Here is an 18,354-nt window from a genome sequence, read left to right on the forward strand (position 1 = left end):
CGCAAAAAAAGTGGGATCAGCGCATCACCAGGCCGCCTCTGAATGGCCCCAGCTCAGAGATGCGCTGAGCCCCCCCAGAAACTGCAAACGCACCTTGAACCCAAACAGAGGCTCTGCATATACACCAAAGGAACATTCAGAGGCGGCCTGGTGATGCGCTGATCCCACTTTTTTTGCGCAATTCTCAATTTTACTGGTAGCGCGCCCAGGCTATGCATATGCATAGGTAGAATTTAGTTAGTGTTAGGTCCCCTCCCATGAAGGAAAGACTTCTTCGACAGTGGGAGGGACAAGTACCTAACAAATTGCAAATTGTTAGTGAAACTAACATCCTCCAAGTGGTAGACAGGTCATGTGTATGCTCATTGTGTATTTGAATCCCATGAGTGGGGTGTGCACTTTTTTGCAGGTAAGCACTCATCTGTTTTTAAGTAGCGCTGTTCATTTCTTTGCTATGTTTGATTGATTTATTTCTGGTCAGCTGCTCCCACTTAATAGTTTTCCTTTGGTGTATATGCAGAGCCTCTGTTTGGGTTCAAGGTGCGTTTGCAGTTTCTGGGGGGGCTCAGCGCATCTCTGAGCTGGGGCCATTCAGAGGCGGCCTGGTGATGCGCTGATCCCACTTTTTTTGCGCAATTCTCAATTTTACTGGTAGCGCGCCCAGGCTATGCATATGCATAGGTAGAATTTAGTTAGTGTTAGGTCCCCTCCCATGGAGGAAAGACTTCTTCGACAGTGGGAGGGACAAGTACCTAACAAATTGCAAATTGTTAGTGAAACTAACATCCTCCAAGTGGTAGACAGGTCATGTGTATGCTCATTGTGTATTTGAATCCCATGAGTGGGGTGTGCACTTTTTTGCAGGTAAGCACTCATCTGTTTTTAAGTAGCGCTGTTCATTTCTTTGCTATGTTTGATTGATTTATTTCTGGTCAGCTGCTCCCACTTAATAGTTTTCCTTTGGTGTATATGCAGAGCCTCTGTTTGGGTTCAAGGTGCGTTTGCAGTTTCTGGGGGGGCTCAGCGCATCTCTGAGCTGGGGCCATTCAGAGGCGGCCTGGTGATGCGCTGATCCCACTTTTTTTGCGCAATTCTCAATTTTACTGGTAGCGCGCCCAGGCTATGCATATGCATAGGTAGAATTTAGTTAGTGTTAGGTCCCCTGCCATGGAGGAAAGACTTCTTCGACAGTGGGAGGGACAAGTACCTAACAAATTGCAAATTGTTAGTGAAACTAACATCCTCCAAGTGGTAGACAGGTCATGTGTATGCTCATTGTGTATTTGAATCCCATGAGTGGGGTGTGCACTTTTTTGCAGGTAAGCACTCATCTGTTTTTAAGTAGCGCTGTTCATTTCTTTGCTATGTTTGATTGATTTATTTCTGGTCAGCTGCTCCCACTTAATAGTTTTTCTTTGGTGTATATGCAGAGCCTCTGTTTGGGTTCAAGGTGCGTTTGCAGTTTCTGGGGGGGCTCAGCGCATCTCTGAGCTGGGGCCATTCAGAGGCGGCCTGGTGATGCGCTGATCCCACTTTTTTTGCGCAATTCTCAATTTTACTGGTAGCGCGCCCAGGCTATGCATATGCATAGGTAGAATTTAGTTAGTGTTAGGTCCCCTCCCATGGAGGAAAGACTTCTTCGACAGTGGGAGGGACAAGTACCTAACAAATTGCAAATTGTTAGTGAAACTAACATCCTCCAAGTGGTAGACAGGTCATGTGTATGCTCATTGTGTATTTGAATCCCATGAGTGGGGTGTGCACTTTTTTGCAGGTAAGCACTCATCTGTTTTTAAGTAGCGCTGTTCATTTCTTTGCTATGTTTGATTGATTTATTTCTGGTCAGCTGCTCCCACTTAATAGTTTTCCTTTGGTGTATATGCAGAGCCTCTGTTTGGGTTCAAGGTGCGTTTGCAGTTTCTGGGGGGGCTCAGCGCATCTCTGAGCTGAGGCCATTCAGAGGCGGCCTGGTGATGCGCTGATCCCACTTTTTCTGCGCAATTCCTAATTTTACTGGTAGCGCGCCCAGGCTATGCATATGCATAGGTAGGAATTAGTTAGTGTTAGGTCCCCTCCCATGGAGGAAAGACTTCTTCGACAGTGGGAGGGACGAGTACCTAACAAATTGCATGCAAGCTGTTAGTGGAAACTAACATCCTCCAAGTGGTAGACAGGTTGTATGTGTGCTCATTGTGTATTTGTATCCCATGAGTGGGGTCTGCACTTTTTTGCAGGTAAGCATTCATCTGTTTTTAAGTAGCGCTGTTCATTTCTTTGCTATGTTTGATTTAATTCTGGTCAGCTGCTCCCACTTGTTAGTTTTTCTTTGGTGTATATGCAGAGCCTCTGTTTGGGTTCAAGGTGCGTTTGTAGTCTCTGGGGGGGCTCAGCGCATCTCTGAGCTGGGGCCATTCAGAGGCGGCCTGGTGATGCGCTGATCCCACTTTTTTTGCGCAATTCTCAATTTTACTGGTAGCGCGCCCAGGCTATGCATATGCATAGGTAGAATTTAGTTAGTGTTAGGTCCCCTCCCATGGAGGAAAGACTTCTTCGACAGTGGGAGGGACAAGTACCTAACAAATTGCAAATTGTTAGTGAAACTAACATCCTCCAAGTGGTAGACAGGTCATGTGTATGCTCATTGTGTATTTGAATCCCATGAGTGGGGTGTGCACTTTTTTGCAGGTAAGCACTCATCTGTTTTTAAGTAGCGCTGTTCATTTCTTTGCTAAAGCTGAGATATTAAATACAGTTGTGATTAGTCAGAGGTGAAGGGGAATAGGACAGGCTAAACTCTCTAAACACATCCGGGCGCATTTCTCTATGTTTTCCTTTTGTCCTGTGCGAGAGTTTAGGTTTACTTTAAAGCTGTTAAATTGAAGACAGAAAACCCTACAAAGGTTTGCACATTGTTAAAAAACATAGTATGTCAAATCTGAAACATCAACAATGTTCAATAACCATTTTGGTGACACTTTTCAATGAAAAGTAACATTTCTATAACACAGTATCTTACCCTATTTCTCATTTCAGTAGTCCGAGTAATACTAGTATCTGTCTTCAAAATTATTAAAGTAACATAGGAAATCCAGCCAGTGAAGCCCATCACAACACTTATACCGAGAAAGAATCTATCATAAGTATGGTAATACGTAAGTCCTTGTAAGGCTAAATCCATCAGAGTCCTGCACAGAACCATCTATGAAGACAAGAAGACATGCCAGACTTTTGTTAGACATCAGCAATTATCTACATTCCAGTACATCTTGCATTATCTTGTCCTTAAATTGGATCCGAGATAAACTTTTATTCATTGCATATTTGTGTTCCTTACATATAGTTTATAGGGCATCCTCAAGCCAAATACTTTTTTGCTGGCAGCAGCAGATCGACCAAGATCTTCCATCCTGTCAGATAGATCAAATCCAGCTAAATCAATCGAAATCGGGCACAAATCGATTGATCAATAGATTTGAAAGAATCAATTGATCGATCGATGGCTGAAATCGACCAGTGTATGGGGGCCCCTTAAAGGATACCCGAACTGACATGTGACATGATGAGATACACATGTTTATGTACGTTGCCTAGCACACAAATAACTATGCTGTGTTCCTTTTTTTCTTTCTCTGCCTGAAGGAGTTAACCTGCTGGGCGGTCTGGACGAGCTCAGCTCGTCCAGTACCGCCGGAGCCTGCCGCTCAGGCCCTGCTGGGCCGATTTGGCTCAAATAAAAAGCAGCACACGCAGCCGGCACTTTGCCAGCCGCGTGTGCTGCCTGATCGCCGCCGCTCTGCGGCGATCCGCCGCGAGCAGCGGCGAAAGAGGGCCCCCCTAGCCGCCTGAGCCCAGCGTAGCCGGAACAAAAAGTTCCGGCCAGCGCTAAGGGCTGGATCGGAGGCGGCTGACGTCAGGACGTCGGCTGACGTCGATGACGTCACTCCGCTCGTCGCTATGGCGACGATGTAAGCAAAACAAGGAAGGCCGCTCATTGCGGCCTTCCTTGTTTATTCTGGGCGCCGGAGGCGATCGGAAAATCGCCTCCGGAGCGCCCTCTAGTGGGCTTTCATGCAGCCAACTTTCAGTTGGCTGCATGAAATAGTTTTTTTTTTATTAAAAAAAAACCCTCCCGCAGCCTGCCTGGCGATCTTAATAGAACGCCAGGCAGGTTAAATATCAGGTATGTAAGTGGCTGACTGAGTCCTGACTCAGACAGGAAGTGACTACAGTGTGACCCTCACTGATAAGAAATTCCAACTATCAAACACTTTCTTAGCAGTAAATGGCTTCTGAGAGCAAGTAAGAGATAAAAAGAGGAATTTTCTTATCAGTGAGAGTCACACTGTAGTTACTTCCTGTTTGAGTCAGGACTGAGTCAGCCACTTACATACCTGATATTTAACTCTTTGAGACAGAGCAAGAAAAAAAGGAACACAGCACAGTTATTTGTGTGCTAGGCACTCTACATACACATGGCATCATCATGTCACATGTCAGTTCAGGTATCCTTTAAGAGCCTGTTGATCACTTATGGTTTCCAAACACATCCAATGAATAGCAGTCTGTACATGTACACCAGCAGTGCTGCTAGTATGCCTTCTGGTCTGACTGTTTCTCCTACCTCTACACCCCACCGGTTCCCAAAGTTGTATGTGTCACCATATTACTCAGAGATTTGTAAATTAAATCTGAAAAAAACATGTCTTGTGATCAGTGATCAAAACAGATAGGAATTAGTGACAGAAAGCAATGGTCAGAACTGATTTGCAGATAACAGATCACAGGTATGTGATCACAAATGGTTAATAAAATTGCTAATAATTACAGATTGCATGCTGATTTAATGCACATAGCTTGCACCTTAGAAATGGGCCAATCAAGTCAGCTACCTTCCTAATTGGCAATACTTCTATGTACTAGGCAGCTGGTGGTTTTTATTATTATTAATTTATATAAGGTATGGATTACATTTTCCACATTAAACAATTCATGTCACCATCACCAACTATCCCTCAGAAAAGCTTACAATCTGTTGACCCAACCACAGCGTAAACTCAGTATGGGAGGTAGTCAAATAACCTAAAAACTGGGTGGAAACCAAAAAAACAGGAAAAACATGCAAACCAAGGAACAACATGCTCACTCTATGGAGAAAGTTCCCTGTTTGAGACTCAAACATGGGACTCTCGCCCTGCAAAGGCCGACCTACTTACCCGTAGTAGTGTTTTGGCGAATCCTCCAAGACAGCTCACCTGAGATTACCATTGAGCCCCTCCCCTATGGAAACAATGCAAATGTAATTAATTAGACCCTGAGTCTCCCACTATATAGCCAGTTCCCTCCTCATTCCCCTCAGTTCCTTAGAAGAGTACTTCGCTCACCCCACTCTATACACATATTTATCTACATCTATACATATACAAAGTTAGGGCTGGGTACTAAGGCAGCTGTCCTGGAAGATTCGCCGAAACACTGCTACCGGTAAGTAGGTCGGCCTTTCTCCCATCATCCTCCAGGACAGCTCACCTGAGACCAGCGAAAAATATTTACCTCTGGACGGGATGACTGCCTGGAGCCCCTTGCGACCAAACGCCTGATCCTGGCTGGACCTCCAGACGGGAGTGTTACACAAATGTAGAATATCCCGACCATGTCGCTGCTTTACATATTTGGTCCAGTGTCACTCCAGATCAGAATCAGAAACTTTATTTCACCAAGCACGACTGGGTCGTGCCCGGAATTGGGCTTGGCACGTACAGAGTACTGATACACAATATAGTTACAGATTTACAGAAGTTTTTGGACCATACCGAACTTTTTCAGTTGACGGAGAAAGAAAAGTCTCTGTTGGGCTTTCCTCTGTGTTAAGGCAGTGTTGGCGTTCCACCTCAGGTCAATGGAGATAGTTGTGCCCAGTAGGCGGACACTGGGGACTCTTTCTACTTCCTTGCCATCAATGTGGATTGGAGGCGGTGTAGAGGCGCGCCTCCTGAAATCAACGATCATCTCCACCGTTTTCGCTGTGTTTAGGACCAAACCGTTCTCTCTGCACCAGCGGCATATGTCTTCGACCTGGTGGCGGTACGCCTTCTCATCGTTTTTGGTGATGAGACCTACAACCGTCGTGTCGTCAGCAAATTTGATTACTTTTACCGAGTCTGATGTGGATTTGCAGTTATTTGTATACAGAGAGAACAGAAACGGCGACAGGACGCAGCATTGTGGGGCCCCTGTGTTGGTGATCCTAGGTTGTGAGGAGATGGTGCCTAACCTGGCACCTGGGACCTGTTGGTGAGGAAGTCCGTGATCCACAGGCAGATCTTTCTGCCCAAGAGGCTGCCAGTGACCTTGTCGAATGTGCTCTGATGTTTGAAGGTGTATCAGTATCTGAACCCTTATAGGCCAATTCTATAACCTCTCTGATCCATCTGGCTATGGAACTTTTAGGCTTGTAAGCCCTTACGGCTACCCGAAAATAAAACAAATTAGTGGCTAGATCTTCTCCACTGTTGTGCTCTCTGTAAGTATGTAATAATTTCTTGTCTTACATCTAGATTCGCTAACTTCCTTTCTTTATCGTTTTTGGGATCTGTGGAAAAAGATGGTAAAATAACCTCCTGCATTCTGTGGAAATGTGTGGCTACCTTTGGCAGATATGTTGGGTTTGGTCGGAAGACTATTCAGTCTGGGTGAATTATCATATAGGGATCCTTTATTGATAGGGACTGTATATCCCCCACCATTCTTGCCATTGTAATACCTACCAAAAAGGTCACCTTTAATGTTAACAACGTAATAGGAATCCTGTCTGCTGGCTGAAAAGTATCTGGCATCAGGAAATCGAGTACTAGTGACAGGTCCCAGGGAGGTATCACCTTCACTGGAACAGGCTGTGATCTGGCAAACGCCTTCAAAAAGTTTTTTTTATATGCAACTCAGTGGATAACTGCCTGTCCAAAAAAACAGATAAAGCCGACACCTGGACTCTGAGGGTGCTAACTGCCAACCCCATGTCCACACCATCCTGTAAAAATTCTAAAATAAATGTTGTGTCATTTGTTCTCACCCTGTTCTTCTCCTTCCATGAACAAAAAACTCTCCATACTTTGGAATAAATTCTTCGAGTGTTTCCCTTTCTACATTTTAGCAGCATGTTAATAACCCTTTCTGAAAACCCCACTTACTTAATGTCTGCCGTTCAGGATCCAGGCTGTGAGTTTGAGAAACCCCGGATCTGGATGCAGCTGACCGTTCTGAGTCAATAAAGCCTCTCTGCTCCCTAAATGCCAAGGACCTTTTATCTTTAGGGTCTGAAGAAAAGGGAACCAGGTCCTTCTCGGCCACCAGGGCACTATGAATATTACTTCCGCCTGTGAATGGCTCAGCTTGTTGAGAGCTCTTAGGATCAGGTTGAATGGGAGAAAAGCGTACAACAGGCCCCTCGGCCATTCCACTGTCAGGGCATCTAACCGGTCTGTTGAAGATGAAGGATGGAGGGAAAATAAATATTTTGTCTTTGTGTTTTTAGGTGTGCCAAAGAGATCTAGTATTGGTCTGCCCCACTCTGCTGTGATTAGATCAAAAACCTGATTCAGCTGCCACTCTGCTTCCGTTAGAATCGATCTACTGAGAGCATCCACTCAACGGTTCTGAATCCCCTGAATGTGGGTTGCCGCCAGTGACACGAAGTTTTCCTCTGCCCAAGCTAAGATCTGCATTGTTAGTTCTCGGAGACTCTGAACTCTAGTACCCCCCTGCTTCCTGATATAGGAGACTGTGACCATATTGTCGGAAAATAACATTACCTCCTTGTTCTGTATGTGAGGAAGAAAAGACTGTAGAGCTAATTTTATAGCCATCAGCTCCCTGAAATTTGATGAACTCCGACTGAGCTGAGGAGACCACTGACCCTGCACATGATGTCCCTGGCAGTGGGACCCCCAACCCCATGCGCTGGCATCCGTATACACCTTTATTGGATTCTTCTGCATCCAGGGACGCCCTCTGGCCAAATGGTCTGCATCTAACCACCATTGGAGAGAGAGTAACACCTGCTGTGGAGGGGTAACCTGACTGTCTAATGAGGCCTTCTTCCTGTCCCATATTTGCAGGAACCAGGCCTGTAATTCCTGAGTATGAGCCTGAGCCCACTCTACTGCCGAGATTCATTTATCCCAGCAGTCTGTCGTAGGGATACTGCCGGGGCTGACCTGTATTCGCATACTATTGTCATTAGCTTGGCAATCTATGATTGAGGTAGTAAAATCTTTTCCTGTGTGGAGTCCCATATCAACCCTAGAAACAGAGCTGTCTGAGTGGGTTGTAAACACGACTTCGCTCTGCTGACTAGCCATTCTAGAGTCTCTAGGGTCTGAATACAGAGCTGCAGATTTTCTTTTAACGCCTGTTCTGTATTTGACAAAATCAAAAAATCGTCCAGATATGGTAGAACCCTTACATTCTGGAGGTGTAGATGAGCGATGGCTTCCACGACGACCTTCGTGAATATCCTTGGAGCTGAGGATATTCCGAACAGTAGGGAGCAGTATTGGTAATGACATACCGTGTCCCCCCATGATCACCGCAAATCTCAGGAACTTCTGAAATTGCGGATGAATAGGTATGTGGAGGTAAGTGTCCAAGTCCAGGGTGGCCATGAACGCTTCTGGTCAAATCAAATTGCGGATCGATGCGATACTCTCCATGCAAAAGTTCTTCTCCAGAATGTAAGGGTTCAGGGGTTTCAGTATGAGGATCATTCTATACTTCCCTGAGGGTTTCTGGATTACAAACACTCGGGAATAAAACCCCCCGAAATATTCCTGAATAGGAACTCTCTGAATTACCCTCTGTTGTAATAAGTTTATCACAGAGAATCGAATTGCTTCTACCTTTCCCGGGTCTCTGGGGGTCCCCGTAATCACGTTGTTTGGGGGGGCGGGACCGGAACTCTATCCTGTACCCATTCTTTATTAAAACTTAAATAAATGTGTTTCCTATTATCTTCTGCCAGGCTTGAAAAAATGAAGAAGCCTCCCCCCCACCTGTAAGTCTGTGTCATTTGTCTGACTTTGCAGTTGATGGCTGTGGCTTATTGAACATGAAGGTAGAATTTCCCTTGCCTGTATTATAAGTCCATCTTCTGGATCTCTGCTGCTGCTGCTGCTGTGAACCTTGTCTACCTCCATCTCGTTTGGGAAAATATCGCCTCCCCTGAAAGGGCCTGTTACTCCCCCTTTTGCCTTTGTCTTGCCAAACAACAACTCACCCTGAAACTCCATAGCACATAAACGATGCTTGGACAAAACGTCGCCCTCCCATGTGTTTAACCACACAGATTTCATTAAGTCTATCATCATAATGTTTGTATCTGTGCTAGACTCCCCCCTGTGCCTGTACTTGTCACATGAAGATCTAGTACAAGTAGGTGGTAAGACATCCCCACATTTAGAGCATTTGTTTGTTTTCCTGTGTTGTTTTTGCATGCCTCTGCAAGAAAAAAACCCCACAAACAAATAGCCTGTCAGTTCTATCTGCAATCCACCATAATTTGTATAAAGGGTGCAGAGCTAGATCCTGCTGTACCTGAGTCTGCTGGCCTGTACTTTCCTCTGCAGTCGGTACTTAGCTGCTATCCACGGTGGAGGCCTCTGTCTGCTCCATCTCCATGCCGCTCTGACAGCGTGTCGGCGTCCTCGTGTGCTCAGCAGCTTAAATGCTGCCCCTCAGACCTCAGCCCCGCCTTCAGAGGTCAAAGAAGACTTTCTGGCTGATCAGCCAATGGCGCCTGCGGTGGGCGGAGCTATGCACGCTGTTTGTATCCACCTTCATGACGGATAGCGCTCACGTGATCTCCTGCAGGAAGACGCCGACAAGAAGAAAGGCGGCCATGAGAGAGGACGCTCCAGGCTCCCTTGTAAGCCTTCAGCGCTGACAGGTAGTGCATCTCACCTCACCAGGCGTCACATCACTCCCATCCGTTCTACCCACACACGCATGAACTGCCCTCTCATAGGGAAAAGAAGCCCTATGCTAACTATAGGTGCTATTACACGCTCCCCTATAGTTTTAAAAAGAAAAAAACACTGCACTGTCCATGGGTGAATGGAAACAATGAAGAACTGAGGGGAATGAGGAGGGAACTGACTATATAGTGGGAGACTCATGGTCTAATTAATTACATTTGCATTGTTTCCATAGGGAAAGGGCTCAATGATAATCTCAGGTGGGCTGTCCTGGAGGATGATGGGAGAAAGCAAGACTACATGCCATTTATTCACTGTGCTGCACAGATCAGACTGACAAAACAACTGACATTTTTGCTTTAAAAGTCTTCTTTCTGGGGGCAAAATCTTTTTACCTATCTTGATGCAGGGTGTTTACAGAGTGTACATACAAGGGCAAGTGGGCACAGTGAAGCCATAGAGGGGAGGAATAAAATGTAAAGGATAACTGGACTCGAAGGCAAAGCTAGGTAAGCTAATCACAGGATTGTGTTTATGCCTCAGTGCGTTTCCCTCCTCCTTCCCCCTGGACTTCCTAATCACTCCTTTTGACTTTTGGCTAAGGTCAAAGTTCCAGACAGGAAGAGGCAGGCTTGCTGCTATGCTCCCTCCAAACACCCTCCGATTCCCCCCTCCTCCTCTTCTCATAAGAGGAGTGAATTGTGCAGAAAAGAGGAGGAAATGGGAGGGTGATAGGAGGGAACCTCGCAGCAAGCATGCCTCTTCCTGTATGAAAATGTGACTTTAGCCAAAGTCAAATTCTTGGAAAAGTGATTATGGAGATCAGGTGGAATGAGCAAAAGAATAAACAATACACAGAGGTATGTGGATCGAGCAGGGACATACCTTTGTGATTAGTAGCTGTGCCTTGAGTCAGGTGTGCTTTATACAACCTAGGAAACACTCTGGGGAGCAGAAAACTGAGGCACTAATAACATTTAGCGAGGTGTGTGGAAAGGAGAGCTATGACAATTTTTAAAACACTGCCGTGTGTTGTGTGGTGACAACTAGTCTTTGGCCAAACATATTTTTTGACAACTTAGTCACTGCATAAACACACCTGGCTGAAAAAGAAATTCTGTGAACAAACACTTAAGATGTTTTTTTTTTTATTTTTAAATCTCAAACATGACCTATTTACATGGGGGGGGGGGGGGGGGGAGGAGGCATATTAGGATTACAAATTGGTAAATTCTCCATAGATTTTAAATGATTTTACATATGTAGATTTGGCAAACAGGTTTGGGAAATTGTGCATCTCTAACATGCTAACTCACATGCAGGACACATGGCTATCTCCTAAGTGCTCCTGAATTCATGACTGCCTAAGGCATTGACCAGCTAAACACATTCTTGCAGAATCATCACTGTGCATTGTATAGCCAGATGCATTTTTACTACACTTGATCGATTTGCTGTCAAGAGAAACATTTGGCAATGCTTTGATCGCAATCCATCTTATCAGTCTCAACATGACAAGAAAAAATAAAAAAGTATATCAAAATTACACAATGACTAGAAATACATGGATATTTCTGCTTAAAGATAAAATACCTAGAAATTAGGTCTGTAAGAAAATTTGTTAGGTCTTCACCTTGGAAATGTACAGAGAGTGCCAGTTTAGCCCAAGCCTGTTCATGAGTGGATTTCCGAGGTTTTAAGACTTTGATATTTCACTCTTGAGATTTTCTTTAGCTAAGGTTTTGTAGATGATGAAATATACCGTGAATGTGTTCAGCATTTCCTTACATGGAAAGATAGTTGAACCATGGTATCCTATTAAGCCAACTGCCCTTAACTTTTTATGCAGACCAATTTATTTGCAGTGTGTGAAAGGCAAGATAAGCAGCACACAGCAGAAGTCAGACATGGGGAGTGTTATAAATAAATACGTCCCTGGCAAGCAGCGATCTGATGGGATACAGCACAATTTCAAGGAGTACAAAAATCTGCACTCAACTATGCTTAATAAAAACAATTAAACTATTACCACTTAGATTTATTCACTATTAAATTTAGAATTGTAAGGGTCATAATCATTTCAGATGAAATAGGGTTTTGTTTTTCACTGCCTTAGTAAATTGCTAAATTGCTGTCTCCTAATTAAATTGTCTACAGAGAACAATATTGGTATTAAAGAGCAGGTTTTTAAAGTAGAAGAAAGGCTTACAAATCAAATTACTTAGCACAAAGTAATTCAATGCTCCAGTTACAAGTTTTGCAGTAAAAAAAAAAAGATTACCAATGTAAGTTCCGCCTTCATCATGTGGGATTGCTGAACTTTTAATGAGAGTAATCTGGGTGGAGCAGCTGTCTCACATAGGATATGTTATATTCCCCATACAGTAAGTACGTTTATAAGGTGTGGCCTTCACACCCATGTTTGTATGTTATGGCTCTCAAAAACACATGTATATGTATAAGATATGGGGGTATTTAGGAACTGTCTCCTCTGATTTTTCTTTCAGCGGTATGTGAAAACTAGAGTTCCATCATCAGCATATGCCACATTCTGAGCGGAAACCTTAAAATGAAACCCCTTCAAGACAGAATAGTTGGAATGCCCTCATTGTAGCTGTATAAGAGCCAGAAACTGAATAGACAATATGAACTTCTATGAGCAGCGTCAAAGCATTCTGTTGATTTTTAGAATATCTATATATACTACTGCAGAAACCCTTTCTTGATGAAATTTCTAGGCAAATCCACAGGGAAGGGGAAGGAGAAGGGGGGGGGGGGGCATATGTATAAGATGTTAGCATGTTTATTTATATAATCCCTCACCTTTTTATCAATATTTGTTTGCTCATTAATGGGGCAGAAAGAGGAAAAAGGAGCTTCTACCATTACATACAGTGGTGTGAAAAACTATTTGCCCCCTTCCTGATTTCTTATTCTTTTGCATGTTTGTCACACTTAAATGTTTCTGCTCATCAAAACCCGTTAACTATTAGTCAAAGATAACATAATTGAACACAAAATGCAGTTTTAAATGATGTTTATTATTTAGTGATAAAAAACCCTAAAAACCTACATGGCCCTGTGTGAAAAAGAAATTGCCCCCTGAACCTAATAACTGGTTGGGCCACCCTTAGCAGCAATAACTGCAATCAAGCATTTGCGATAACTTGCAACGAGTCTTTTACAGCGCTCTGGAGGAATTTTGGCCCCCTCATCTTTGCAGAATTGTTGTAATTCAGCTTTATTTGAGGGTTTTCTAGCATGAACCGCCTTTTTAAGGTCATGCCACAACATCTCAATAGGATTCAGGTCAGGACTTTGACTAGGTCTCTCCAAAGTCTTCATTTTGTTTTTCTTCAGCCATTCAGAGGTGAATTTGCTGGTGTGTTTTGGGTCATTGTCCTGCTGCAGCACCCAAGATACCTTCAGCTTGAGTTGACGAACAGGTGGCCGGACATTCTCCTTCAGGATTTTTTGGCAGACAGTGGAATTCATGGTTCCATCTATCACTGCATGCCTTCCAGGTCCTGAAGCAGCAAACCAACCCCAGACCATCACACTACCACCACCATATTTTACTGTTGGTATGATGTTCTTCTGCTGAAATGCTGTGCTACTTCTACGCCTGATGTAACGGGAAACGCACCTTCTAAAAAGTTCAACTTTTGTCTCGTCGCTCCACAAGGTATTTTCCCCAAAGTCTTGGCAATCATTGAGATGTTTTTTTAGCAAAATTGAGACGAGCCTTAATGTTATTTTTGCTTAAAAGTGGTTTGCGCCTTGGATATCTTCCATGCAGGCCGTTTTTGCCCAGTCTCTTTCTTATGGTGGAGTCGTGAACACTGACCTTAATTGAGGCAAGTGAGGCCTGCAGTTCTTTAGATGTTGTCCTGGGGTCTTTTGTGGCCTCTCGGATGAGTTTTCTCTGCGCTCTTGAGGTAATTTTGGTCGGCCGGCCACTCCTGGGAAGGTTCATCACTGTTCCATGTGTTTGCCATTTGTGGATAATGGCTCTCACTGTGGTTTGCTGGAGTCCCAAAGCTTTAGAAATGGCTTTATAACCTTTACCAGACTGATAGATTTCAATTACAGTACTTTTGTTCTCATTTGTTCCTGAATTTTTTTGGATCTTGGCATGATGTCTAGCTTTTGAGGTGCTTTTGGTCTACTTCTCTGTGTCAGATAGCTCCTATTTAAGTGATTTCTTGATTGAAACAGGTGTGGCAGTAATCAGGCCTGGGGGTGACTACAGAAATTGAACTCAGGTGTAATAAACCACCTTTAAGTTATTTTTTAACAAGGGGGGGCAATCACCTTTTCACACAGAGCCATGTAGATTTTGTGTTTTTTTTCTCACTAAATAATAAAAACCATCATTTAAAACTGCATTTTTAGTTCAATTAGGTCATCTTTGACTAATAGTTAACGGTTTTTGATGAGCAGAAACATTTAAGTGTGACAAACATGCAAAAGAAGAAGAAATCAGGAAGGGGGCAAATAGTTTTTCACACCACTGTATGTTGGGATAGGAAGTATATCAACAAATGTAGAGTTTAATGACCAAAAATGATATTTTTCAGTGGCAAATAGCTTTTCTCTAGCTAACATGGTGCTTGCATTGACTAAAGTGAACATCCACTGTTGTCAGTAAGGATGACCGGAACAGCAGAATATCAAGTTCTGCTAGTAAATTCAGAATTCTACGCTCCGGATTTTACATTTCACTCAGCATTTTACAATGAAGTCAATAGCGATGACTTTTTCGGTTAATTGCAAAGCTATCGTCCCCTAATTTGCTAGGGAGATTAGTGGGAGTATGTAAAAAAAAGAGACTGCATAATGATTCCTGTAGCCTTTGCATATCTCAAACCATTCCGAGATTTGCATCAAGTTCATTGGCTGGAGTGCAAAAAAAAAAAAGCACACATTTTCACATATATAGCAAATTTAATTTTGCAGTTTGAAAACATTTTTCCCATGGAAGGTTAAAGAGGATTTTCTCAAAAATGACATGGCGTTTGTGAAAAAGAAAATTTGACACGCTTCCACTAATCTCTCTAACATGTCAAGCAAATTTGGTAATTATAGCATGTACGGGGGCTTTGCAAATAACCACAAGTGAAGTGTGGTCCGTGCTAGTCAAAGAGCAGAAATGCAGACATCAAACCAACAAACATTGATTCCAGTGATACCTTTTATGACTAACTGTACATGGTTTATTGCAAGCTTTCGAATTGTTAAATTTCTTCTTCAGACATTATACAGAACTGTGATTTAAAACTTCTTATTGTAAGGTTCTGATCCAGTTGTGTATAATGCCTGAAAAAGAAACTAAAGGTTTCGAAAGCTTGCAACAAACCATGTAACCACTTAAAGAAAACCTGAACTGAAGATTAAAAGTCAAATAAGCATACACAAGTCATACTTACCTTCCATGTAGTCTACTCCTCAGTGTCTTTCTCCAGTCCCGCGTCCTGTTTGTTCACTGTGATCAAGGGAATTTTCCGTCCTCCATTTTGAAAATGGCCATTACCCATAACAGCTTTCTGGTCAGCACACAGTTAAACTAACATCGCCCACTTGAGCCATAGGGAAACATGGACATTACCTGGTACATCAGTTTTCCTCTCAGCCCTAACTGACAGCAACTGATATTTTACTGACAGCAACTGATATATTTCAAATCTGACAAAATATTGTCAGAACTGGAAGGGATTATTGTCAGAAGAAAATTGTGAGCTTCCGAGAGGAACTGATGGCACGGTAACTATGTAATGTTCATTTGAAGTTACCTCATGTGTTTATTTTAAATATTTTTACTCAGTACAGGTTCTCTATAAGGGCCGCAGGCTTTACACCCCCCCCCCCCCCCCCCCCCCCAGTGACCAGGCTATTTTATTTTTACAAATTAAGCCACTGCAGCTTAAAGGGCTCACTGCAGGGCGGTACAGATCAGCACACAAGTGATTCCCCCCCTTTTCTGTCCACCAACAGAGCTTTCTGTTGTTGGGCTCTAATTGGTGTTGCAGTGTTTTGTTTATTTATTTGTAAATATTTATTTGATTTTCTTTTTAATAAATTTTGCATATATATATATATATATATATATATATATATATATATATATATATATTCATTTTTTTATTTCTACCCTCCCTCCTCCCATCAGCCAATCCCAGCGAGCGGGATGAGAGCCGGTCGCTCTCTGAGCCACCCAGGGGGGCAGCCGAGTGTCACGACTGACCCCAGAAAAGCGCTGCCTTAGATCACAGCACTGTACTATGTAAATAGACAAGTCTCCTAGCGGCTAACACTGCTGGGAGCCTGATGGCGGAGCAGAGCTCCATCATTCAAGCGGAGATGCATGCGATCTCCTGCAAAACACGCCCTCAGGACTTAGGTGTTAGGCGGTCTTGGGGCTGCCGCCGCGTCCACACCAATTGGCGTGGTGCGGTCTTTAGGTAGTTAAAGATATCACCAGAATCAACATTTGTTGGTTTGATGTCTGCAAATAACAAAAGTCTGTGCCCATTGAATTCAATGTAAAATGTTGTAAGGAAACTCGAAAATTAGTCATTTCCGATATTCGTGTTCTTACTCGTAACTGCCAGATCCTGATGCGAAAATTGGAACTGTCCCAATTCTGAAATGTCATTCCTAGTTGTCAGCTAGTAGCATAGCTAACCTAGCATAGTATGCAGCATAACCAATAGTTGGAAGTACTAGGTAGGTGCAGTAAATGCTAATTCACATGGGCAGTTGACTTTTGTGTGACTATCAGTTTCACTTAATCTCAAATTAAGTTACTGAATTGAAATGCAGGCATCTGTGATCAGAGTGTGTCAGTTCAGTAACTTATCTTAGATGAAGTAAAGCTGATGCATATACCCCTGTCAACTGCCCATGTGAATTAGCCCTTAGCGGACTTGCCAAATCCATCTACTTTTTTCTGAGCCTCTCAGAGCTCCGATACGCGTTAGCCTTTGTATGTGTTAACTGATGTGCAAATAAAGTTGAAGAAAAGTTTTATACCCATCCTTGGTGTAGTGGAATACTCTTTTCCTGCATACAAATCCATCTACCGTTGCTGTAAAGTATGCAGCTTTACCAAGCAAGTACCATTGTCTGCTATCACTATAATGACATGCATATGATGACCATAAAAACATTGTAGTGTAGGTATAGACCATGTATCTACTATGTATATAAAATGTTTGACATTGCTTTTTTTGAATAGCAATAGCAATATCTTTATTTAAATGTGCTGTCTCTGAGAACAGTTGCAATACACAAATCTGAATGCAAGGATATTTATAGGTTTATGTTCCACTATGCCTATTTTAAGGAATAAACAACCAGGAATAGGACAGTTGTATTTACATAGTATGAATAATCTCTTCATAACATTGACAAATCAGGATTAAAGAGTTAATGAGGGAAAAAAAGAAAAATCACATGTCACTTTCCTCATGTGATACAAATTGCTACATCTAAATCTGAATGCTGGTAATTTGGTACTAAAGAGATTTGCACGAGGAGTTCTCCTATGATTGAAATGCCAATCTTTACAAAGAAAACACAAGGACGCATAAAAGACATTACTCAAATAAGAAAATGTTGCCGTTTCTTGATTATAAACTTACCCCTTCTTTGTAATTTCCTGCTTGAATGTGAGATCTTGTTTTCCTTAAAATGTCAAGCTGCTTAGACTCTGGAAGCAAACTGTAAATACAAACACATGTGAGGGGTGAGCACAATGGTACAGTGTGGTTAAACAGCTTATATATATTCCAGCAATATATGTGAAATCATTTCACAGAGCACAACAAAGAGCAATCACAATGATAGATGGTTTATCCCAAAATGGCCCTGTGCAAAGATCAACTGGAGGCGGAATAGTGGTTCTTCTTGTCACATAATTTTTCCATTTAAAAAACAAAACAACAAAACTGCTGTAATAAAAGCAATCAGAGGAAAAGCCAACAATTTTGGATAAGAGAGCAAATATGACGGTGCCTAGATGTTAAACTAACCTCTTCCCAAGATCCATCAGTTTGTTGGAATGAGCAATCACAAGTCCATATTGCTTATCTGGGTGCTGAGCTCCACGATGTACAGCCATAGAGCAGTTGCTACACTTACATTAGCAGGTCACCTAATCTGAGTTCATGGGGTATATTCACTAAACTACAGTACGTAGAATAATGTACTAAAGTCTTACCACACGATGAGTAAAGCGTAGTGCAATGCATCGTGCGTAAGGCTGGTTTCACGCCAGAAACCAGCGTCAGCGATGTGGTGTGTCGCGCCTGACGCACTGCCAAAAACAGGCCTTCACGGAACACCGTGCTGTTGCGCGATGTTCCTTGTTTGGCCACCGTCCAAGCAG

At 42.9% G+C, this 18,354-nt stretch overlaps 1 protein-coding gene across 4 annotated transcripts in view; it reads right to left on the reverse strand.

Moving 5' to 3' along the window:
• Nucleotides 1-18,354, reverse strand: part of PIGN (phosphatidylinositol glycan anchor biosynthesis class N) — a 385,079-nt gene that overhangs the window by 172,868 nt on the left and 193,857 nt on the right. For all 4 annotated transcript variants that reach the window (XM_068236754.1, XM_068236755.1, XM_068236753.1 and 1 more), the window contains exons 13-14: nucleotides 17,609-17,687; nucleotides 3,017-3,199 (exon numbers count right to left, since the gene is read on the reverse strand). In XM_068236754.1, coding sequence (XP_068092855.1) covers nucleotides 3,017-3,199; nucleotides 17,609-17,687 — 262 coding nt within the window. The remainder of the gene's footprint in view (nucleotides 1-3,016; nucleotides 3,200-17,608; nucleotides 17,688-18,354) is intronic.

Source organism: Hyperolius riggenbachi, chromosome 5 (genome assembly GCF_040937935.1).
Source record: "Hyperolius riggenbachi isolate aHypRig1 chromosome 5, aHypRig1.pri, whole genome shotgun sequence".
In the NCBI taxonomy this organism is placed as follows: Eukaryota; Metazoa; Chordata; class Amphibia; order Anura; family Hyperoliidae; genus Hyperolius; species Hyperolius riggenbachi.